This window comes from Lepidochelys olivacea (genome assembly GCF_965140295.1).
Source record: "Lepidochelys olivacea isolate rLepOli2 genome assembly, chromosome: 1".
In the NCBI taxonomy this organism is placed as follows: domain Eukaryota; kingdom Metazoa; phylum Chordata; order Testudines; family Cheloniidae; genus Lepidochelys; species Lepidochelys olivacea.
The window spans coordinates 47,105,833-47,130,888 of record NC_140411.1 but is presented as its reverse complement, the minus strand read 5'-3'; the positions used below and the strand labels follow the sequence as shown (position 1 = coordinate 47,130,888).

At 42.5% G+C, this 25,056-nt stretch overlaps 1 protein-coding gene across 1 annotated transcript in view; it reads left to right on the top strand.

Moving 5' to 3' along the window:
* FLT3 (fms related receptor tyrosine kinase 3) overlaps positions 1-24,915 on the top strand; it is a 75,401-nt gene extending 50,486 nt beyond the window's left edge. Inside the window, exons 12-24 of the mRNA XM_084617271.1 lie at positions 107-285; positions 2,579-2,685; positions 2,779-2,911; positions 3,002-3,106; positions 5,152-5,262; positions 7,479-7,632; positions 8,223-8,308; positions 10,261-10,394; positions 14,593-14,715; positions 18,532-18,643; positions 18,724-18,823; positions 20,396-20,501; positions 23,687-24,915. Coding sequence (XP_084473397.1) covers positions 107-285; positions 2,579-2,685; positions 2,779-2,911; positions 3,002-3,106; positions 5,152-5,262; positions 7,479-7,632; positions 8,223-8,308; positions 10,261-10,394; positions 14,593-14,715; positions 18,532-18,643; positions 18,724-18,823; positions 20,396-20,501; positions 23,687-23,821 — 1,585 coding nt within the window. The 3' untranslated portion in view covers positions 23,822-24,915. The remainder of the gene's footprint in view (positions 1-106; positions 286-2,578; positions 2,686-2,778; positions 2,912-3,001; positions 3,107-5,151; positions 5,263-7,478; positions 7,633-8,222; positions 8,309-10,260; positions 10,395-14,592; positions 14,716-18,531; positions 18,644-18,723; positions 18,824-20,395; positions 20,502-23,686) is intronic.
* Positions 24,916-25,056: the final 141 nt, after the last annotated feature.

Genomic DNA, 25,056 nt, shown 5'->3' with positions numbered 1-25,056 from the left:
CAATACTCTCCTCTCTAGCATGAACATCAGCCACCTCTCATGATTTGGCCTCCCCAAAACCCTGTGCAAGTTGTAACAATCATAACTGGACCTCATTTCTTTTTAGTTGTACAGAAGAAATCACAGAAGGGATTTGGAGTGACACACATGAGAGGGAAACCTTCGGGTCCTGGCATTCCAGCAGCATTTTAGTTATACAGGACAAAGTGATAGGCTTTTCTGTTGAGTGCTGTGCAAACAATTCTGTTGGCTCATCCTGTGCAAAGAGATTCATTAACCAACAAGGTACTGTACCGCTACTGAGACAGTGCAGGCCATCTCAAGTTAATTAAAGACTACAAAGAGAAAACTGTGTCATCGTCTATATTTTTAGTTCATATCTGAACATTCTTTGCAAATAAAATATAGGATTCCACACAGGCTGTGAGTGGAATTGTGGGTAAAATTTGTGTCTCTTCTGGCATGATCTTTTTCTTAAGTTCAGTGATATAACGTTTGGGATCAAATCTAGCAGTCCCAAAGCAGACTACTCCTCCATTAAAGTCAGCTGCAGAATCACGCCCTGTGAATCTAGAGGCCTGCTTTTTATTCCTATGAGTAAGCTATACCGGGAAATTAAGTTACAAATTGATGTGCAGTCCCTTTTGCTTATGGAAATATATGAGATCCTCCTTTTATGTATGATTTCAAAGAAGAAGCAATGTGGCTATCAGGTCATGTTCTGTTCAGATGTCTTCTCTGAGACTAAAGATCTACAGCCCATAGGTATTGCATAAGGAAAAATATTTGAGCTACAGAAAATAACATGCAGTGTTATTTAGGAAGAGGGCAAATTTTTAATTTATTCAGTTTGAACATAAAGATTTCCTTTGACTTGAAGAGACAAGATATTGTCTTAATTCAGTACATGTATTGACCATGAGTGATAGATATTACCTGGTACCATTTCACATACACACTACATAGTGTCATAAAGGATATTAAAGTTGCTCAATTTTGACCTTCAGAAGGCATTGTGCAGCTATAGTAAAAAAGGAAGTAGACATAGAAGAAAGAGTAGAAGGTAGCAGAGTCAGCCTGCTTTTGTGAGAGAAGGTCACATACTTTCACCTTGAGTGTCTTAAAACCATAAAAATATAACAAGGAAAAGGCAGGGAATTCCGATTTTAATACCATTAGTTACTGAGTCATTTTAATTTGTCTTTGTGACACCCAGCCTGGTAGTGATAACATCTGCACTGATTAGTGGTGTACGTAGGCTGGACTGTCTATGAGAACATGTGTAGAATACATTTAAGGATTATGAATCCAGTCTTCTAAGGTCTAATATTTTGAATTTAATGAACAATGAATTTATGTAAGCATGTGTCAAACATAACTAGTTTACACTGGAGTATACTGTATGGATGGCACACACTGTATGCTGGTGTTAATTTTCTGAATGGGCAAGGATGTATTTATCTGTATGATGAAAAACTTAGACTTGGTCATTTTGGCATTATGTTGTTAACTGGGCAATAGCAGAGCAATACTCTAAGCAGGTTTGGTGTAATTGGTCCTCAGTTAACTGGTGGCTCTATTATATCTGCATTGAGGCAGGGGTTATGCAGTGAACCTTGGAATGACTTCTTATTTGTTTGGCTGCTTGTCTTTAGATTCACAGGAATCTGGGCAACATGCCATGATGGCATCTGGTTGAACAATGATGCCCAAGGGGTTAAAGAGTCATATAACATTCACTTTTTGAATGAAAATAAGTTTCAGACTTATCCAGTTTATAAGTATTGCCCATCTTGTTTTGTTAAGAATACAACTCATTTACAGTGCCAATTGAGGCCTGACCCAAAGACAGTTGAAGTCAATGGGGGTACTTCCATTAAACACCTCTTCCTGCAGTAGAATCAACAAGAGGGGGCTCAGGGGAAGAAATATTTATGACTATCCTCTTAGGGCTTCCTCCCAGTTCATTCCACTTTGGGCTGTCAGTCTGTCCCATGTGGAATGGATCATGGTGCCGACCAGGGATCCAAAGGAGATCAGGTGCATCTATGTGGAGATCTTTTGCCTTCACTCTGGCTCCTAGTCCCCAGCATTTTCTTTGCTACCTGGCAGCATAGCGACATTACCAGGGACTCCCCAGGCTGCAGGGGGCCTCATTAAAAGTATCTTCCCATCACAGACATGATAAGCTGTGTGGTGGAAAGGGGGAAGAATGTGTATTCTCCCAGCTCCACCCTCACCCAGTTCTGGGCCACCTAGACCCTGCCCCTCCCTCTGCATACATCTTTGCACCTTGGGTCACCTCTATTGCAGAGGCAACTGAACCCTCCTTCATATGGGAGTTGGTCGATCCACATACAGAGGATCTTACTCATGTACCAAGTTTTGAAGGGCATGATCTGGCTCCCTGAGAGATGTTGACCACCTGTAATTCCCATTGGCAATTCTCAGGCCAAAAGGGAATGGAAAATAGTGGAGATAATACACACACGACAGATTTCACTCTGTTCCTCGTAACTTGACATTACATTCCAGTTCTGATTCATTGTTTAATAACATGTATCTTTTTAAATTACAGGAGCTGTTTTTTCCCTCCAAGATAATGTTTCATTCTATGCAACTACTGGATTTTGCCTTCCATTTATAACTGTTTTGCTTATATTTATTTTTCATAAATACAGAAAGGTAAAAGCAAAAAACTTAAATGAATGCTCTCCACTCCCCTCTCTTGGAAATCTATTTCTCTGTTGGACTAATACAATTTTTCCATTTCTGAAGCAATTTAGATATGAAAGCCAAATGCAAATGATACAGATAGTTGGTCCTTCAGATAATGAGTACATCTACATTGATTTCAGTGAATTTGAATATGATCTCAAGTGGGAGTTTCCAAGGGAAAATCTGGAATTTGGTGAGCAATCTGCTATGTAAACCATGAAATCACCGTATTAGTTTGCATTGCACTAAACTAGAAATCACCTTAACTAATTTTGTCTTGTAGGGCAGGCACTTGGCTCTGGTGCCTTTGGAAAAGTGGTGAATGCTACGGCTTATGGAATTAGTAAAACTGGAGTTTCAGTCCAAGTTGCAGTCAAAATGCTAAAAGGTACAGTAAATCAAAAGAAAGATACTACTCTCACAAGCAGTGATTTACTGTTTGTGTTTTAAAGTAGAAACAGCACCAGAAGCCCCTCTAAATCAATTCCCTTAAATCCTTCTATACTTCAATACTTACTTAGCTCTAAAAATTATTCCTTTTGCATATTCTTATTGCTGCATTTTGTAGTTTATTCCATGTATTAACTAAGTTCTAGAGTGTGTCTCTAAGGCACAACCAATAGTATGGGAAAGGGTAGAACTCTGCCACTCCAGGGAGGCACTGGGAGGCATTCACCCTCCAGGGAAGGACTCCTGGGCCTCCCACATGGCAAAGGTTGCATACCTGCTGCAGCATCCTTTCATAGGTTACATCCTTTTCTTCCCAATGCGGCTGGCCAGCTCTGGTGACTTGGGGATTTGGAGGCAGCTTAGTTAACAGCTCTGTTTTGGACCTGCTACTCACAGATGCTGTCTTAGTCTGCATTACCCAGCTGGGTCTTGTCTTCCCTGCTCTGCAGGCCATTTAGTTTCTCAGCTGTTCCACAGCTGTAAAGAACTTGTCCCCATCAAACCAGTGGGATGTAGTGAGGTCCTGCCTCCTGTGATATGGTCACCCAGTACCCCAACTGCCATATATGGCATTCAGAGGTGGAAACATGTACTCCATCCAGAAAAGAAGGCAGGGCTTAACTGACAGGTAGTGTCAGCCCTGAGAGGGCTTCCCACAAGGCCAGTCCTGAGAGCGCTTCCCACCTTTGAATTCTAGGAGGGCTCTCCCACTGGAGAAACCAGCTCTGCCATGCAATTCATCCCCCTTCATGCTGTGGTAGGGCAAAGTTTTAGCTCTAGTAACTTTTTTAAAGTTCTTTCTATATTTGATTGATATAGAGAGAGTGCTTCCTGTTCATGAGGTAATGGGACATTATTTTGGGCTAAATGAACTCTGATGCAAAGGAGATGTTTATCAGCACAGGGTACCATTTTTACTGAGTGAACAGAAAACACCTTCATTTTGTTGTTACACTGAAATATACTTTCCATTTTCTCACCCTTACTCTCTGATTGGCTACTATGGTTCCCTCATCTCCACGGACTACTGCCTTCAAAACAGACATGTCTGCCTCAGTTTCTTACCCATCCAATACCTCCCCTTCTCTTGCAAAATGAGGAGTTATTAGTTCCTCTCTCTCCAACTAAGAGTAATTAAATTAATAAATTAAAATTTATTTATTATCTAGAGTTAGGTGAGGTGAGTTTGCATAATGATTCTGCATTTATTGAAAAACAGACATAAAGTCATTATTGAAATGATGGTACACTAATTTGCTAACAATTATTGGAATCGGAATGCAATTATTGGTACACTTTATGGTGGATGAGAAATCATAGACACAGACTCCCTCACCCAATCTGAGTGCAGGGAATTGCATAAATGAGAAATAAGTTATGAGTCAGTAGTTGTACTGCTTCTCTATATTGTAACTGAGACAATTCCATATCAGTTTAAGTTGTAAGCTATGGTTTCCTCGAAATTGCATGATCCAGTTTTGAATCAGGAGAGACAATATGGAAAAATTATGGGCCAAATTCTGCTCACAGTTACAACAGTTTAAATCCAAAGTACCCCTACTGAACGTGTTTCAATGTTATAGCAATATAAACTTAGAAAGGAATTTGGTTCTATATCTGTCTCCCTGTCTCATATTTAAAGCAAATTCTGGCTACTTCTCAGAACCTGCCAACCGTTCTTTATTTTATCACTTTCATAATATCTGTTTTTCAAGACCACAAAATCATCTCACAAAGCTTGTAGCTAGAACACAAACACAGAGAGAGAGAGAGAGAGTTCCAGCTGTGATAGATAGCAGATAGAATATCTATTTATCTTAAAGTATTACTCTTTAGAACAATTTTCTACACAGTCACAGCTTTATATCAATGGGATTAATCTAAAAGGAAAGCTTTCTATGCCGCACAGAACCGAAACTTTTTAGGTTTCAAAGTCTAGCCTGTAAATATTTTTCTAAGTTTGTGTTGCTGTTGTATTTACAGAAAAATCTGACCCTTCTGAAGAAGATGCTCTAATGTCAGAGCTCAAAATGATGACTCATATTGGAAGCCATGAAAACATTGTGAATCTATTAGGGGCTTGCACCATGTCAGGTAATAAACACCACATTGAAATATACTAACCTAAATCAATGTAAAGAAGACTTCTGAATGGAATACAAATACCTCAAAAATCGGCCATTAGCAGCAATATGAAGCATCTGTGAACACTGATAAATCCCAAATCCCATGGTTAGTTTGTTATTTCCAGTGTTGTGCTATGCAGTGGCCCAGATGCAGAAAATAAAGTGAGGGTAAAACGAAAGAGAATCTAAGGGCTTGTCTACACGCAAAAATTGTACTACTTTAACTATACTGGTACAGTTGGTATAATTAAAATAGCACAGCCCACCTCCTGTGGATGCAGTTATACTGGGATGAATGTGTTTATACTGGAACAGTTAATTCCTGTAAGGAAAGGGGAAGAAGCAAATATGGCATAAGGCACCTTTATATCAATATAACTATGTCCACACTGGGGGGTTGTACCTATTTATTTTTTGCAGTAGAAAATCACCAAAATAGTTACATTGGTACAAAAACTGTTTGAAGACCAACACTCAGAGGCAAAGAAGACTAGGTAGCCTGATGGACTGACAGGAAAGGAAAGAAAGTGGAGGGGGTAAAAAAATGAAATGAAAATAAGAGAGTGGAATGAAGGATGAGGAGTGAGTGAAACAGAGAAGGGAAGAGAAAGAAAAAGTAAAGAGGGGAGTGAACAGAAGAAAAGAGTGAGGATGGAAAAAATAAGAGGGCAGAGATTGTGGTTTACTGTTGTTCTTTATTGTTTGTATTGTGGTGGTGCCCAGGAGCTCCAGTCATAGACCAGGATCCCATTGTGCTAGCTGTTGTACAAACACAGAATCAAAAGATGATCCCTGCCCCCAGATAGCTTACAATTTAAGTAATGTAGTCGTACTAGTGAACACAGAGAGGATAAGGAAGCTATATAGTGTGAGCAGGGCCAAGATTCTACCTGGTGTTTGTATTTGTAATTGATTTGTTACATCCATCACACTGAAAAATAGGAAAGATTTGAGCCATGGGTGGTATTTTAAGGCAGAAATAATAATAATAACAATGAAATTTAATTTCCCCAGGTCATAGGAACAATAATTCTGTCGTGAAAAGAAAAGGAGGGCAGTTAAATAGATCACTGCGATTAGCTTTGAGACTGAGCCTGGGAGGATAGGGGGGATTCAGAGCCTGAGTCCAGCCCGAGCTGCAACTTCAAAGCACTGTCTACACAGCTATTTTGAGAGCAAGCCCTGCTAGCCCAAGTCTGTCAACCCAGGTCAAGCGGCTTGCTCCCAAGTGCTGTGTAAATATACTCTAAATGCCCCACCAATGAGTATGCCCACATATGTCGGCACCTTCGTTCTAGATTGTCTTAGAACAGAGTTGATTACTAGAGTGTACGGACAAAATAATAAAATACTATGAATGAAAACGGCTTAAATCAAACAACAGTAACTCAGTTTGCCAAAACAAAAAATACTGTTAAGCAGGGCCCCAAACGTGTGGGTAAAGTAATATGAAAAGCTGCAGATTTTTCTCTTTTCTCTCCAGCAGGCAGTTTGAGGGAGAAGTGTATATGTCCAAAGTCCCAGGAAGTCTCTCAAACTCTCAGAGGAAGGGGTCTGGGCTTTAGGGGAAAACCAGGTTCTTTGCCATCCCCCCAAAATCCACTATGTCATTTCCCAAAAACAGATGGACTCTACCTCATCTTTTGTGCCTACTCCGCCTTGTGTGGATGATAAGCTTCATGGATGGCACCTTCCAGTCCTGTACACTAAGGGACAGATTTTTAAAGATGCCTAAAACTCATTGTTGCCTAAAACTGAGGTGCCTAAAACTCATTGATTTCAATGGGTGTTAGGTGCCCACATGCCTTTGAAAATCCCACTAGGTGCCTACATACCTTTAAAAATCTGGCCTTTAGTCACTAGTGCTAGTGCTCCTCTGGTAACATTTTTGGGAGGGATCTTTGTTCCCCTTCAGTGCTCCCCAGTCCACCTTTGATGATACACATCTGGCAATGTCAGCCAGGCAAATTTTCTGAGATGTTTGCCTCATATCCATCAGTATCCATTATTTATATGGAAACTGTAGAAGGTTCAGGCATTTAATATAGACCATACACTGGGAGAAAATGTGGGTTCCTTAGGGCTTCATCAGGGATATAGAGGTGCTCCTTCCCCCCAGAAAGATTGCTTCAGTACATCCAGTACCTGGACAGTAATAGATATTCATTCTATAAACTATCTCAGGACCAGTTTACTTGATTTTTGAATACTGTTGCTATGGTGACCTGCTGAACTACTTAAGGAACAAAAGAGAAATATTTCACCGGACGTGGACAGATATCTTCAAACAGCACAATTTCAGCTTTTACCACAATTTCCACTTGGATCGAAACCCCAGGTAAAATGTTCAGTAACAGGTTGAATGATAAGTAACCTATTATCAGTTAAGCGTGTGCACTGATACAACACCCTGCAAGCTCGTGTCCCGGAACACTTTGCAAAGCGAAATGTTGAGCCTGATCCTCAACTGCTGTAAACTCACGTAATTCCTTTGAAGAGCTATGGATGGGGGCCAGTATGTAAACAAAACAAATCTCGCTTAAGGAGTGAATTGAGGAGTGTCCTTGAACAAAGAACACCAGTGAGTTCTAGGCTCATCACACGCCAATCTTTGGTTCTCTGCAGGAAGAAACCCACTGGGAATTGGCTAAAAAACGGTCCTCTTTCTGCTGCAGGTCTTCTGATTGCACTGCAAGCATCATGAAACCCCTTCTGTGGATTTTGGCATTTTAAAGGGTCATGCTAGATGTACAATAAGTAATGATTCCGTGCCAAAGGTTGTAATGGCAGTAACTGATGCCCTTTTCATTACAAAGCAGTTCACATTTAGATTATGATTTTATTTGAAGTATGCAAATTTTTTAAATATGCCCCCTACTCCAGACAGGGGACTACATTAACAAATGTGTCATATATTTCATTATGTAGAATGGATGACTTTGGAGGAATGCAACTGAGGCAAGACTCAGATTTGACCTCTGGATCAAACAGGATTACATTATATTCAGAGGAAGGTGAGAAATTAAGCATTTTCTTCTGAGTAACAATTGTAAAAAAGCAAAGTTGCTTTCTTTGTATTAGAGATGTGTATATAAATAGAGAGAAATCAATAGATCTAGATTATAGTAAAAATGTAGGGACAGATTTTTATTTTATTTTATTTTATTTTATTTTACTTTATTTTACTTTATTTTTGGAGTGGGAACAGCAATTCCATACATGGTTGGAAAGACGGAAACATTTTTATGGCAGATTGATTTTTTTTTAAAGGCCTGTTTCAGAGATTTGGAATATTGGAATTTGGCCTCATGAATGTGAGAAAGTTGCATAGGTTTAACTAAAGGTGTGAAAACTGACTTAGAATCATAGAATATCAGGGTTGGAAGAGACCTCAGGAGGTCATCTGGTCCAATCCCCTGCTCGAAGCAGGACCAACACCAACTAAATCATCCCAGCCAGGGCTTTGTCAAGGCAGGCCTTAGAAACCTCTAAGGATGGAGATTTCACCACCTCCCTAGGTAACCCATTCCAGTGCTTCACCACCCTCCTAGTGAAATAGTGTTTCCTAATATCCAACCTAGACCTCTCCCACTGCAACTTGAGACCATTGCTCCTTGTTTTGCCATCTGCCACCACTGAAAACTGCCAAGCTCCATCCTCTTTGGAACCCCCCTTCAGGTAGTTGAAGGCTGCTATCAAATCCCCCCTCACTCTTCTCTTCTGCAGACTAAATAACCCCAGTTCCCTCAGCCTCTCCTCATAAGTCATGTGCCCCAGCCCCCTAATAATTTTTGTTGCCCTCTGCTGGACTCTCTCTCCAATTTGTCCACATCCCTTCTGTAGTGGGGGGACAAAAACTGGACGCAATATTCCGAATGTGGCCTCACCAGTGCAGAATAGAGGGGAATAATCACTTCCCTTGATCTGCTGGCGATGCTCCTATTAAAGCAGCCCTATATGCCATTAGCCTTCTTGGCAACAAGGGCACACTGCTGACTCATATCCAGCTTCTCGTCCTCTGTAATCCCCAGGTTCTTTTCTGCAGGAAAATTACATAAACTGCTGCAAAAGACTGGATTGCCACTCTTATTTGAGTTTATTTTTAAATTGATTAGGAATCAGTTTAAACTAATCAGAAGTAAGCCATACTTTAACCAAATGAAGAGTCCACCCAGGGTATTGCACTGGCTTAACTAAATTGGTTTAAAAAATTACTTAATTTAATCGAGTGCAGCCTTCTCCTATAGACAAGGCCTATAGTTCCAGCAGAGATGGACTAGTTGGCAGAGAACAGGTAAAATGGTAATAGATGTAAGAAAAATGCATTTTATCACATAAGCTGCACATCTATCACACCAGTATCACCTCTGTAAGTGTAAGTGTGTGTGTGCATATGTGCATGAGAGTGAGAAAGAGAGAGGAGCTCATAATTTTGCCAGTAACAATAAAAGTAAAGTCACAAATTGTATTTTACATGCATTAGTTTAGCTGTAGTTTTGACTGAAGCCTTAGCTCTTGATCTGCTCTTATCGAAGTCAATAGGAATTTGCTAGTATAGGGACTAAGCCAATGTTTAGTAAGGATCTCAGGATTTTGCTTACAATTATTTTATGTATTTATTAGCAGTTATAGAAATAATAGCAATAAAAGTGGTACTGGACTTTGAAGACATCTACACGTGACTCTTTCCCCTAATCTGTGTGAGAAGAATAAGTGCACAATGCACTGATTATGCTTCTTGATACTGTATCAGACAAGCCAATTGTAATGATTTATTGAGATAAATGGAGAAGGGGATTAAGCTTCAGAAACTTTGCCTTACTTTACTTCTGAATGAATGTGTCCACCCAGAGGTTTACTGCACTTGAACTCCTGCACTTTAGCTTCACACCTTCAGTTAATTCATCTTCACTTTCCCGAGTGTCCCCAGGTAGTCACAAGCCCAAGGTCTGCTTATGTTTTACAGAAGAAATTAAATATATCAATGGAAGGGTGTATGAAGTGTATGAAGAGGAGGACTTCAATATGCTCACCTTTGAGGATCTTCTCTGCTTCTCGTATCAAGTTGCCAAAGGAATGGAGTTTCTTGAGTCAAAATCGGTATGTTTAACCTGTGAACAATGTTTAGAGTGTAAAGAATAGAAAGACAGATCAAATTAGCAGCAGGCTGTCTGAGATAGAGAGCTGTGAAGTGAGAGGTTTAAACCATATCTTTATTACAGGTTTTTAAATAACCAAAATAAAATACTCCTAGATTATGCTTTAAGGCTTGACTGTGTGTGAGCCAGGGCTGATGCATGTGTGATTAGAGGCAGATTACTGTTTTGTGGGGCCCTGGACCAGAGCAAATGGGGGCCCCTCCACACTCCTTCTGCCTGCAGTCCCCCCAGCCCTCCCTCCCACCACTCTTTCTGGGGAGTGGGGGCTTGCCCCACTCCGTCCGCCTGGCGCTTCTGCTGGGGAGTGAGGCGAGTGGGTTGGGGCACAGGAGCGCACATTTTTCAGGGGGACCCTAGTTGGCCAGGGCCCCTGGGCACGGGCCCCATTGGCCCAGTATCTAATGTGCCACGGTGTGTGACACTTCCTCAGGGGTAGCCCAGGAGTACGTTGTGACCCAGAGACACCCTCCTGAGGCACAATTTCTCCTTGCTTCCCCCTTGCTCTGGAGGAGTATGGATTTGCTGCTGATCTGTACTGGCAGCAGATTATAATATCCTCAGCTGTGTGTTAGGGGTTCAGCTAGATGGCTGGTGTGTTATGGGGCAGAGCCAGGGCTCTGCCTACTCTCCACCTACTCCCTGCCCACCTGCTTTGGGAGGGCAATAGCTGACATACAGCACCCACGGTCCTGTGCATCTGGACCCCAGGTCAGAGAAGGCCATATAGGGGCATAAAAGGGAGTTCTTACTCCTCCTTATTCACCTCCATGAGCACATTGTCTCAGGGTACAATCTAGCCCTACTTAAAGTAGCAAATTATAAGTCCTACACTATACAGTAGCAATATATAGCTATGTAAGCTAATCAGTCAAGGGAAAGTATGGAAACGAGAATCACTCCTCCCTCTCCCAGGAACAATTATGGCTTCACAGCTCCCTTTTGGGGCCCGTCCTGCATCATTCCACATGGAGCAAAAGCAGGTGTGAAGGTAGTTTGTCACTCACCCCAGGAGCTAAATCTTTGCTCTGGTTAAATGGAGAGGAAGATGAGCATTCGCAGAAGGAAAAGAAATATGCCCCTAAACAAGTGTTAGGTCTGTTCTCTATCCTATTCATCAACATCGCCAATTTAAGACAAGTTCCCAGTGGTGCCTGAGATTGGAGGAGTTAACTGTTAATTAACAAGATGGCAATTGTGCACTTGAGGTTGGGGTCTGGAATCTGATTAAAAGAAGTTGTAACATTCACTCTCTGCTCACACCATGGCCCCTTTTTCTGCTTGTTCACCATTTCACAAGGTGGGGTGAACCAGATATTTGCCCACCCTGCAGCGATTTGCGCTGGATGCACACTGCTGGTTTCGCACCTACAGTCTCTTTAGCACTGTACTGCACAACGCCTTTCTTCTCCCTTCTTCTGCTTCCCTCAGGACAATGCAAGATTTTCTTGCCCTCTGCCCCTCTTCTCCCAAGACACAAGGTGCTATTGCAGGTGCAGAAATATCAGTCTGTATCCTGTCCGTGCTAACGCGAAACACACATGCTCAACCCACCCTCTCTGTCCCTCAAGGTTTGGCCATGCCTTGTATGGGAGTAAGAGGGAAGGGCGGAGGTAGCCATGGGAGGAGGGTGGAGGTAGCCATGACATGTCTCCTAGAATTCAAAGTCTAAATATAACTACATCTGCGTGCTTGTAGGAATAACAGAAGATACTCCCCACAGGCAGCCAGCAGTAGGCAAGGGTGTTGCCACTTGCTCAGTGTGTATATTTCTTTGGCCAGTGCAGGATCTCACTCACTGTGTCTATCTGCTTTTGTTTTTGCAATCAGTATAATCAACCTATACACAACTATAATCTTCCACTTTAGCTCTTAATTTACAAATTCAGCTTAGGCAATCCCAGCCACCTCTGCTTTTTGGCCAAATTAAAGTCAATTGAAAATCATTTCTTGAATCTCTGAGTTCTGTATTTTAAGAAAAAAAACCAATTAGGGCCCAATTCATCTCACAAGGAGTAGTCTTAATCCTTGAGTAAACCTGTTGGTCTCATCTAGGAGAGCATGATCACTTAAATTCAGTGACCAATGGGAATACTTGAGAAATAAGGTACTACTCAGTGTGAATAAATATGGCAGAACTGGACCCTCAGTAAATATAATTCAATTTGAGGTAGCAAACTGTGGGCCTAGTTCTGTGCTGATGTAGGCCAGTGTGGCTCCACTGAAATCTGGAGAGGCACCAATTTACATCAACAGATCATTTAGAACTATAGTTCCAAATTTCCTCTGCCTTTTAACATTGGTTCAAAAGTGCCTGATTTAGGGATATAAGCAAATAAACTGTTTAAATTGTCATTGTACTGGCCCCACCTCCAGTTCAGTAAACTCCAAGGAGGATCTTCATTGTAAGAATGTGAGGTTTGATGCTTTTGCTGTGTTTTCAATGAAATCCCCTTGATCTCAGGATATAGAATAGGTCCTGAATAGCAATACGTTGCTCTCTGTCATTAAACACACCCTCTCTCTACTTACTGCAGTTCAATCTCTCCTCTCTAAGAAACTAGATAGCAGACTCTGGCATAGGTGCTTGAACTAGGGGTGCTGGGGGTCCTGCTGCACCCCCTGGCTTGAAGTGGTTTCCATCATATGCAGGGTTAATGGTTTGGTCCAGTGGCTTTCAGCACCCCCCACTATACAAATTGTTCCAGCACCCCTGTACTCTGGGCATGATCCATCATGATTTACTGGGTCCTGGGCACAAAGAAAATTTGCCCCCAGAGCCTCCTCATCATGGGGCCCTGACCCCTGCTCCTCCTCTTCCCCCTGAGGCTCCACCCCCTGGCTAGGGCAGAAGCCAGAGCCAGGCTATGGTAAAAGCCACCCAGGGAGCTTTGGGCCACTGTGGGGAGCCCCAGATCCTCCTCCAGTCCTGATTGGTGCACCCCAGAGGGTGGGGACACAGGCCAGGGGCTGCTCTTGGGCACCCCAGCCTCCCACCTGGCTCTGGCTTCTGGCCTGGCCAGGGGGTGGGGACATGGGGAAAGAGGAGGAGCAGGGACACAGTTCTGGCACTGGTGCACCCCCCACTTCTACACAGGTTCTCCCACTCCTGCAGAGGGCCCCAAATTGCCTGGGGACCCTGGGCACGGGCCCCATAGGCCTGTACATTAATCCACTACTGATCTCCAATAAGATTAAGTAGAGTTTAAAGGGCTATGTCCTCCTTCCTAAGGGAGATTGGAAATGCCTCATTCTCCTGTCACAGGGCAAAGTTTGCATCAGTGGAAGGGGTCAGGGATTCAGCTTCTTAAACCCATGAATTCTTGATGAACCATACAGATATCCTGGGAGATCTGCTGGAGCAACAAAGACCTTTGTTGTGAGGACCTAAGCCTACTCGTTGTTCCCCAGCCACTAGGGCACCTTGCAGACTTCAGCCTGACCACTTCTATAGAAGCCATGTTGCCATGTTATACTTCTGACTATAAAACCAAACCTCAGGTTGTGTCTGTGTCTCCACAGCATAGAGAATGAACCTATCCACACTACTACAGATTGGGTCTGTGGGGAGTAGTGGATTATGCCGTGGAGAATAGCTAGTTTCCAATGCTCACCCCTTACCACAGTCCCCTCTCCCACTCCCAGCCCAGATATACAGGCTACAGTTTCTTCTGTTTGCAGAAGTGAAGAGGAGTGGGGGGTGGGCTCTAGCTATCAAACAGAAAATGTCTGTGGCTCAAGCTATGTATTAGCATTCTGGTGCCCTTTGAAGGTTTAGGTTTATCCAGTGTATAAGCAAACTGTATTTCTGCTGTTGTTTTTTTTCCCTCTGAAATGATAGTTGCTAGGGAGAGATCCAAATAAGCCATTCAGTCTAATCTCAGCCTTCTCCTATTCCTCATAATAAACAAGTAATATTATTCCATAAACAGCTAGTAACTATGACGTTAGTTCTGACATCCTGTCTTCCACTACACATATTAGCCTTGCAAAACCAAGTTATTTCACTTTCCCATGAATGCAGATAAAGTTGTTTGAGCAGGGAAAGGTGCAAGATTTTGCAGATGAAGCCAAAAACAATGAATAACAACTTCCATCTGTTGTAAAACAATGCACGGCACTAACCGGTTCTTTTTTTACAGTGCATTCACAGAGACCTGGCTGCCAGAAATGTATTAGTGACCTGTGGAAAAGTAGTGAAAATATGTGACTTTGGCCTAGCTAGAGATATAATGAATGATTCTAACTACGTCATCAGAGGCAACGTAAGCTCACGCCTACTTTACGTTTTTTCACATAATTGTAAAAACTATACGGACCTGCTGAGCTGATAAATGCATATACAGCGGGATCGCTGTACTAGCTGGTAGTTATACGTGTAGCTGGACGTACAGGAGTGTAACCTCACGGTGTCACTGAAAGAGTTTCCTAGCCTTGGCAAATGAAGATAGTAGATTTGGTATTAGCCTACTCAGATTTGGGCTGGACCCTGCAAATGTTTGTATCGTAATCTAAACATTAGTTAATTTAAGGTTTCAGAGTAACAGCCGTGTTAGTCTGTATTCGCAAAAAGAAAAGGAGGACTTGTGGCACCTTAGAGACTAACCCATTTATTTGAGCATGAGCTTTCGTGAGCTACAGCTCACTTCATCGGATGCATGCCGTGAAAAGTGTAGAAGATCTTTTTATACGCACAAAGCATGAAAAAATGGGTGTTTACCACTACAAAAGGTTTTCTCTCCCCCCACCCCACTCTTCTGCTGGTAATAGCTTATCTAAAGTGATCACTCTCCTTACAATGTGTATGATAATCAAGGTGGGCCATTTCCAGCACAAATCCAGGGTTTAACAAGAGCGTCTGGGGGGTGGGTTTGTAGGAAAAAACAAAGGGAAACAGGCTACCTTGCATAATGACTTAGCCACTCCCAGTCTCTATTTAAGCCTAAATTAATAGTATCCAATTTGCAAATGAATTCCAATTCAGCAGTTTCTCGCTGGAGTCTGGATTTGAAGTTTTTTTGTTTTAAGATAGCGACCTTCATGTCTGTGATTGCGTGACCAGAGAGATTGAAGTGTTCTTATTAGAACACTATTTTTCTAAGAGTGTTGGGTCATCCTTCAGGATAGGTTAATCCCTCAGACAGAGACAAACACCTACAAGATCTCTATCAAGCATTCTTACAACTACAATACCCACCTGTGGAAGTGAAGAAACAGATTGATAGAGCCAGAAGAGTTCCCAGAAGTCACCTACTACAGGACAGGCCTAACAAAGAAAATAACAGAACGCCACTAGCCGTCACCTTCAGCCCCCAACTAAAACCCCTCCAACGCATTATTAAGGATCTACAACCTATCCTGAAGGATGACCCAACACTCTCACAAATCTTGGGAGACAGGCCAGTCCTTGCCTACAGACAGCCCCCCAACCTGAAGCAAATACTCACCAACAACCACATACCACACAACAGAACCACTAACCCAGGAACCTATCCTTGCAACAAAGCCCGTTGCCAACTGTGCCCACATATCTATTCAGGGGACACCATCACAGGGCCTAATAACATCAGCCACACTATCAGAGGCTCGTTCACCTGCACATCCACCAATGTGATATATGCCTTCATGTGCCAGCAATGCCCCTCTGCCATGTACATTGGTCAAACTGGACAGTCTCTACATAAAAGAATAAATGGACACAAATCAGATGTCAAGAATTATAACATTCATAAACCAGTCAGAGAACACTTCAATCTCTCTGGTCACGCAATTACAGACATGAAAGTTGCGATATTACAACAAAAAAACTTCAAAACCAGACTCCAGCGAGAGACTGTTGAATTGGAATTCATTTGCAAACTGGATACAATTAACTTAGGCTTGAATAGAGACTGGGAGTGGCTAAGTCATTATGCAAGGTAACCTATTTCCCCTTGTTTTTTCCTACCCCCCCCCCCCCCGACGCTCTTGTTAAACCCTGGATTTGTGCTGGAAATGGCCCACCTTGATTATCATACACATTGTAAGGAGAGTGATCACTTTAGATAAGCTATTACCAGCAGGAGAGTGGGGTGGGGAGAGAGAAAACCTTTTGTAGTGGTAAACATCCATTTTTTCATGCTTTGTGTGTATAAAAAGATCTTCTATACTTTCCACAGTATGCATCCGATGAAGTGAGCTGTAGCTCACGAAAGCTTATGCTCAAATAAATTGGTTAGTCTCTAAGGTGCCACAAGTACTCCTTTTCTTTTTAGTTAATTTAAGAATATGACACTGTGGGGCAGATCCTCGGCTGGTGCGAAACAGAATAGCTCCAGGGAAGTCACTGTATCTAAGTCACTGTGGCATAACCAGCACTTTATAAAACCCATTCAGTTTCATATACTAGAGAAGAAGGGTGACCAGAGAGAGGGAAGCAAGATCTTAGAACAGAATTCAGGCTGTGTTACCGTTGATTTCAGCATGAGCTCCGAAGTAGGAATTTTTGGGGAGTGGGGGGGATAATTAGAGCCTGCTCTGTTAATGAATGTATTATTTTAGACTAATGTAAAGGCTTGGGGAGGCTTTTGGGGACAGGGATGAGTAAGGGTAGAAAACAAAAGTTCTGAGGCCACACTTACGAATTCGTAGGGGCACCCAGGGTGATTCCTTTGATCTGTGTGAGAAGGAGGACTTGGATGAGGTTTGCCAGGTGTGATGAGTGGGGTCTTACTCATCTTGTTACGTTGCATGTGATAGTATACTGTCCTATACTGATACGGTGTGTACCTCCGTTTCCCTGTGTACTGCACCAATGCTTCGGTGGTGGGAATTGGGTGTGTGATTTTTGCTGAGGCCCTCAGGGCAGGTGAGGCTGCTCAGTGGTCTGCACATATGCTATGGCAGTGCCCTTCGTAACCTCAGACCCAGGAGGGTGTGTGACCAGGTGACACCTTTTGCCTGGGAAGCAGAACAAAGAGAAGGAGGAGGAGCAACGGGGGTGTCAGAGGTCGGATCACTGGAAGCTGGGCAGTCTGCTTGGAGGACTGGAAGAGGGGGAGTACAGGGCATCTGGCCGAGGACTCCCCAAGATGGACTTGGCTGAAAGTCATTGATTTCTTTGATAGCAAGTTCTGTTCTACACTGTGTTCCTTTCAACTAATAAACCATTCTGTTCTACATGGTGGCTGAGAGTCACTGCTGACTGCGGAGTTGGGGTGCAGGGCCTTCTGGCTTCCCTAGGAGCCCCACCTGGGCAGACTCGCTGCGGGAAGCACACGGGGAGAAAGGGGATGGTGAATGCTCCGAGGTCAGATCCTGGAAGGTCGAAGCTGTGTAAGCTTCTTGCCCTGGTGACAATATGCTCAGAGAGTGGAGGCATGCTCCCCCAGAGTCCTGACTGGCTTCGTGTGGAGTAGTTCCAGAGCATTGACCCGATGACCCCGTGACACCAGGCATGGAGGATGCCAAGCAAACCACTCACAGGACTTTGTTGATCAGCTTTCTATTTATATGGAGCTAGATTGTAACCTTACAACCTGCCCTGAGTGAGGGGCAGCACACAGCTGCACTAGCCCAGGAGCAGGCCAGGGAACAAACTGTGTCAGAGACTCACAGCTCCCCTCCTGATTCCCCATTGTTCTGGGGCTGGAGCAAGTTACTTCACCCCAGTCCATATGTGTGCCCCACTGGCTACTCAGGTCAGTGAGTAGTCTGTCAAACCAGAGCTCCTCCCACTTCCTGCCTTCTCCACTCCCCATCTTTCAGCTTGCTCATAGTGAGTAGCCCCATCTCTCCTCTTCATGGCCAGCATCACAGTAAGCAAGACCAAGAAGAGGAGTAAGAGGGGGCCTTAATCTCCTGCATAGCAAAGTAAGGACTCTGACAATGTAGCCCACGGAAGGCAAACAATCTTAGAACCTGTCATACAGAAGCCTCACCTACAGCTCGATGAGCTGTTTGCAGCAGCTATTTAAAATGAGTCTCTATTTTTCTGTCTACAGTCTGACTTTGATTGTACGTGGGCAGTGAGCGCTCTAAGGAGTCGGCCATACTGTGTGTAGAAAATAATAATCAAGCTCCTTTTCCATCTCTTTGTACAGGCTCGGTTACCAGTCAAATGGATGGCTCCTGAAAGCTTATTTGACAGGATATACACAATTAAGAGTGATGTCTGGTCTTATGGAATATTACTGTGGGAAATATTCTCTCTCGGTATGTTCTATATCACAACAGAAGAGCACCACTTTTCCCTAGCCTCCTGTATGCTAATATTTCCACAATATTTTTCATAGGTGTGAATCCTTATCCTGGAATTCAGGTTGATTCAAACTTCTACAAACTCATTCAAAGTGGATTTAAAATGGACCAGCCATTTTATGCTACAGAAGAAATGTAAGTGTATGTTCTAGGTACTGTGTAGGGTGGGGATTAATTGTTAATCAAGTAGTTATTTTTCTTAATGCTATATTTATATTTATTCCACTCCTTTGCCCTCTACCCTGCCTAACAGAGGTATTCCAGGCAAAACCACATCTTTCTCTAACTCTGGTGCAGGATATTTGTTAATGTAGCGTTTGTCCAGAAGCAGAAATTATTATAGTATCATGATCAGCAGTGAACATTGCACTTGTTTGAAAAGACCAGTTTACTACCTGTTTTCATTTGGTCCTTACATTCTCATAAAACTTCCCTTGGGTTGGTATTTCAGCATCTTCAGCTCCATTCATGCAGGAGCGTTTATTTTCTATATGAAGGGTTACACAAAATCCATGTTAGATACTAAATAAAGATCTCATGAACTTTCTCTTCTTTTTTTTACTGAACCCAGCTGTGTCCAATTCAATTCCAGGGAGATGTTGGTGCCTTTAGAAGAGGCGAGTGATAACACAAAAGGGTTTGGGTGGGAGCAGGAGACAGGAGATGCAGGGGCATTGTAACTCTTGTGCTTCTCAGTGTGAGCATTACAATCAACATGGAGTCTGGTGTGGATATTCAAATTCCATGGAGATTACACCCTGCAAATACCTGTGTCTGTGTGCTCTGCCAAAGGGGAGGAGTCCTAGGGGACAAAAATGGAGAGAGGGGAGAAGGCAGAGGGGCTGCAAGACATTGAGCAGAAAGAAAGGGAAGGATTTTGGTTTCTCTGGGCACCCCGTTGCAGACCTTTTGACATTTACCAGGAAAAGCCTGTAGACATGTTGATATCCATGAGGCCAGGTACACGTATTGCAAAGCTATGGGCATTGCAATGTCTTCAGGCTCTGCCTGTAGATATTGTAATGCCTGGGAAGTTGCATATATACATTACAATGTTTATGAGCCCAGCAGGGATTTCTGCGGAACTTGTAAGCCCCACAAGGATTTATGTTGACCTTATAAATTCTCAAAGGACTTCTGCAGAGATTATAAACACTTCATGGACTCCTGTGAAGACTCTGTGTGGATTTCATATAAATTCCACAAAGACTTTTGCACGGTTATGCTCCATAAAGATCCCTATGGAGATTATATGACTATGACATTCACTTAAAGTGGGGGCAGGATCAGCCCCATAGACACTGTCCACCATTTCTTAGGGGGGAAATGTTCTCCTACTATTCCCAATGTGGAGGGTAGACCTATTGAATCATGTTAACATTGCTAAGATCTCACATGATAAGTGATATGTAACATGATAAGTAACTAACAACCCAGGGTGAAATCCTGGCCCCCGTGAAGTCCACCAGGAGATTTGACATTGACTTCAAGGGGTGAACTACAGAGTTTAATGTGTGCACTCTCATTCTTTTTATTTATCTTTCTGAACAGATAAATCAAGCCTTAATTCTTTATCAATATCTTTCTGATACTCCATAATACAGTCTGTTGATCTTTGGCATTTCTGTAACGTCAATTATCATAGTATTTAACCATTGATACATTTTCTTTGGAAACTGTCACATATTTCTTCTTTTGTTCCTGCAGATACTTTGTAATGCAGTCCTGTTGGGCTCTAGATGCTAGAAAAAGACCTTCCTTTTCACAGCTGCGTTCCCTTTTAGCACGGCAGCTGGCTGATGCAGAAGGAGCGGTATGCAATCATGCAAACACAGAAAATGCTCTGTTTTGCAGCTCTGAATTTTAAATGTATCTTTAGAGTCCATAATAAGGTGTTTGGAAATGATGGCTCCTATTGCTTACCCACTTAATTAGAAATGATCCCCAGGGACACCCCATCATGTCATGGAGCTGGTTTCTTCCTTTAGCTGAGCCATTCACAGAGGGCTGAGCTGAGATGTAGGAGGAATCCATTTTGCAGAATTTTTTGTGTGTTGCTCTGGGACACAGGGACATTTTGTGTGCCCGCCTGGGGCATAGGGACTTCCTCTTTCCTGCCTGTTTCTCCAGTTCAATGCAGGAAGGTCACTAACTGTCTCTCTGTGCCCACAGAAACTAGTTCCCCTTTTGTAAAAGCTAATGCAGCTGGCTTTGTGGTCTACTGGTGATGCTGATGGCTGCTCTATGTGGGGATCTGAGTTGGGACATATTGCAGGGTCTGTCAGGGGCTAGGAGTGTTGTGGGTGCAACATGCTTAAAGTCCTGGAGGAGGGAGAGCCTTATGTCATTCTCAAATGACCCCCCCTCTGCCAGTAGAACTAATGTTGACAGGGTCTGGATGGAGCAATAGTCCACCCTCCTTAGATGGAGATGTGTCATCCTGACGCTGACAAATAGGAATATGGAGGATCCTAGTGGAGCTTATTTTCCCTACCAAAAAAGTTATCCCAGTGAAAAGACGAACTAACGCCTTTCAAAGCCATAGGTTCCCAGCTGGCTTCCTGCACTTAGCAGGCCAAACAAATTTCAAGGATGACATGTCCTTGATAAGCTTTATACTGATTATAAATTAACCTTGCTGCTTCTGCCTTAAGCCTTCCTGGAGCAGTAGGCTGACAGTAGTCGTTAATTTAACCCAATAGTGTCCCTTCTCCTTTTGTAGTTCTCAGTAGACTCACTGAGCATGCTCAGTAGAGTGCGCATACTGTCATCACTGAGGGCCAGCTTCCAAATGGGGATGAACTGTACAAAGGGGCTGGGGTTTGTATGTTGCACATGAGCTTTTGAAGGAGGGTTGCATTGAAGTCCAGAGACAAAAATCCACTGTTGAACTAAAAAAGACATTTTTTGCCCTCACACCTTTTATCAGCTGAGATATTTTTCCTTCTGGGGAAGAATTTCCCACAGGGGCTGAATGTTTATTCTCCTATTCCACATTTTTGCTGAAAAATAGCCTGGATGCGCTCTCACAGGCTGAATTCAGATGGCAGCAAGGTTCAACACTGTTACAGACCATCTAGCATATTTTCTGGCTGTTATGAGCAAGCCCTCAATGTGTTGTGGCTTCCCCAGTATTTTCTTGATGTGTTTGTTGTCTTATACATGTGACAAATGCTACTCGTGTCACTTACGGCACTTCTGGAAGGTGCTCAGATTCTGCAGCGATGAGGGTACTATAAGAACTTGAATAGAATTATAGATAACCTGTGTGATACTGATTGCTAGGAAACTGTGTGCAATAGGTAACACTGTTATAAATGACCATTACTAGAGATTAAACCTCGAGAATTACATGTAATCACTAATCATTTTCAGTGTTCACACCATGTGAATCACCAGTGCACTCATCTTATAAGGTAATGCATGCTACTAGCACGGTTGCAGCAGGGATCCTCTCCTCTGTGTGTTGGGTGAAGTTAAGGAGGAGGTGATTCAAAGGGCAACCCCCTTCTGCCTTCCACCAGAGCAGTGGGGATGCGGGGTGAGAGGTCAGTCATGACCCAGTCCTCCTCCATTGAAAGCAGGGGTTTTTGGAAGACCACTTGTGGGCTGACTTCACCCCTCCAGAGATGCAGGAGGTGCTGTGAGAGTAGATCTGGCCTCAGTCTTCACAGGTGCCAGGGTCAAAGGTAAAGAAAAGCCAGTAATATCAAATAAATGTACACCTGGCCCATGAGACAAGATGGGCGAGGAAATATATTTTATTAGACCAGCTTCCATTGGTGAGAGAGACCAGCTTTCAAGCTTCTTTCTCTGATATCCTGGGGCCAACATGGCTACAACAACACTGCGTATGCTTGACCTGTTTATTGTGTACAACTATGAGGCCAAGTTCTGTCCTATTCCTATGGCCTCATTGGAAAATCTGAAGGGAAAGCATGTAGTAGGGATCAATCCTGCAACTCAATCCGGAGTTGAGCATTCTAGCTCTGATCCAGCAAAATACATCAGCACATGCTTAACTTTAAGCATGTAACTAGTCCTGTTGAAGCCAATGGGACCATTCAGGTGCTTAAAATTAATCACATGCTGAAGTGGTTTTCTGCACTGAGGCCAAAGTCCTCAGCACCTTGTGGGATTGAACCTTTAATATGGGGCATGGCAGATCTCCAGTCCAGGCCTAGCTCTGCTAAACGGTCATGGAGAATCTATTCTGCCTTACCTCCAAAACAAAAGTCAGGAAGGTATGTAATGGATCATGGTCACGGAGGCCAATGTGTTTGTGCAAGGGAATACCCAAACCCAGCTCTTACGCACAGCCCCTTGAAATATTTAATTGTATTACTAGATCTCTGCATTCCCAGAGACTGATTTTCTTCAAGTTTCTCATGTCAATAGGACTTAAGGACATCCTTAAGTACATGCTTCAGTGTTTTGCTGAATTTGGGGCTAAATGCTCCTGTTTGTCAGATGGGGGTCAGATCACTTTCTCCGCAGGATTTGAATTTGACCTCAGGGTTTGGAAAATGGATTTTTTTCCCCCAAACAATTTAACGTTATTGAGAGCAAAATGTTCAAGATGCTGGCAGCTAAGCTGCATCTGCTCAAACATGAGCACGCATCCATTTTCATGCACAAAATTCACATGTGGCTTTATTATAACTAGTTCTTTAGTAACTGCAGTAAATTAATAAATGCAGTTGCACACATTTGGCAGGCACAACTTAGACAACTAGTTTTAAAAATATGGTCTTAGATGGTTATTAACTTTACAAGAGAGTGCTTAGCAAAGATTTACTCTCCTGTACTGTAGCTGCACTGCATTCAACTTTACAGCTGGTATTCAGTACTGTAGTACTTGCTATTTTGCCAGTATTGTTAAACTGAATTTAGACATGCAAATTCAGTATTGTGAGGGAAAACCGGATGCTAATGTACTCTGTGGTGTTTAGAGCAACCAATAACTTATATAACTTACTTTCCCTTCCTAATATATAGGTCTATCAAAATATGGAGAGCAATATTTTTACACGCCCTTCCAATTCCAAAACCAGACCACCTGTGAGCAGGGAAAATGAATGCCTTCCATCCACTGATCCATCCCAGGATGAAGATTCTCAGTTCAAAAAATAATCCAGTTTCTGGACTTTACCTAGAAATTCATATAAGCTCTGTATATGATTAATGTTTTATGTCACCACTATAAGTAAACAGATTATTAGCTGCTGCTATATTAGCATTTCTTACAGGCAATTCCATCATCTCATACCGTGAAGGGAACCTTTATTCAAATTCATCATTTTAAATCCAGAAAATGCATTTATCACAAGCCAGAAGCAGTATGTATTTTTGATCCATGACTTTTTGACGCATCTACAACTGAAAACCTTCCAGTAACAGCTTTATGGAAGCTGTGTTTAATCAAGGCATTGCATTCAAACTACTATATGCTGCATTGTAAGCAAACATGAAAATCTTAAGGCATTTTCAAACTTGCGTGCTTTAAAGTCAGGCATCTAAATCCTAGCGCTCTGGTTTTTCAGCAGTGTTTCTCACACACAGCTCCCACTGAAGTTAATGAGGATTGAGAGTACACAGCACCTTTGCCAATCAGGCCACTTGATTTAAAGATCTAACTTTAAGCACCTGTGTTGGAAAATGTTGGTCGTTATTGCCAAGAACCTAATATGGTTTTGAGTATTTCGGATCATTTAATTTTGAATCTTTTCATTCCTTTACATTTCGTGTTAGACGTACAGCTTGGGTTCTTATACCTTGGCCAGATGGACACACTTCATTTTTAATGAGGCTATTTTAGGGGCATAATCTCATCTCTGTGATTCAGCAACCATTCAACTCCCAGGAGTTTTAATGAGAGTTACATGTACAAATCCCACTACACTGAGATGAGAATATACCTCTCTATCTCCTTTCCAGATTTGCTATGAGAAAAATCCTGAGGTGATTGTTCTTCATATAGATTTGGAGATATATTATTTTCCTGTTGATGATATGAGATGTGTTGGCGCAACTTCTAGGAATGCTAACCAGAGATGTGTGCATAACTCCCAGTGAATCAAGAGGAGAATATGCTTTTTTAACCATTTTTCTCTTTCTGCCCTACAGGAGTTGTTAACCACATTCAGCACTTTCTTTGGTAACTTCAGTAGGTGTATCATTATTTTGATTAAATGGTATCCCATAAATTAAGCTGCTATTTACTAACAAACTCCTGACAATGATTAATAAATCTGTTCTTGTACAGCAATAATGCATTACATATCTTGGTTAACATTTATTACTGAATTATCAGATGGCAATGTTGTATACCAGATATAAAATCCTACCTTTGAAATGCAAATGTAGCA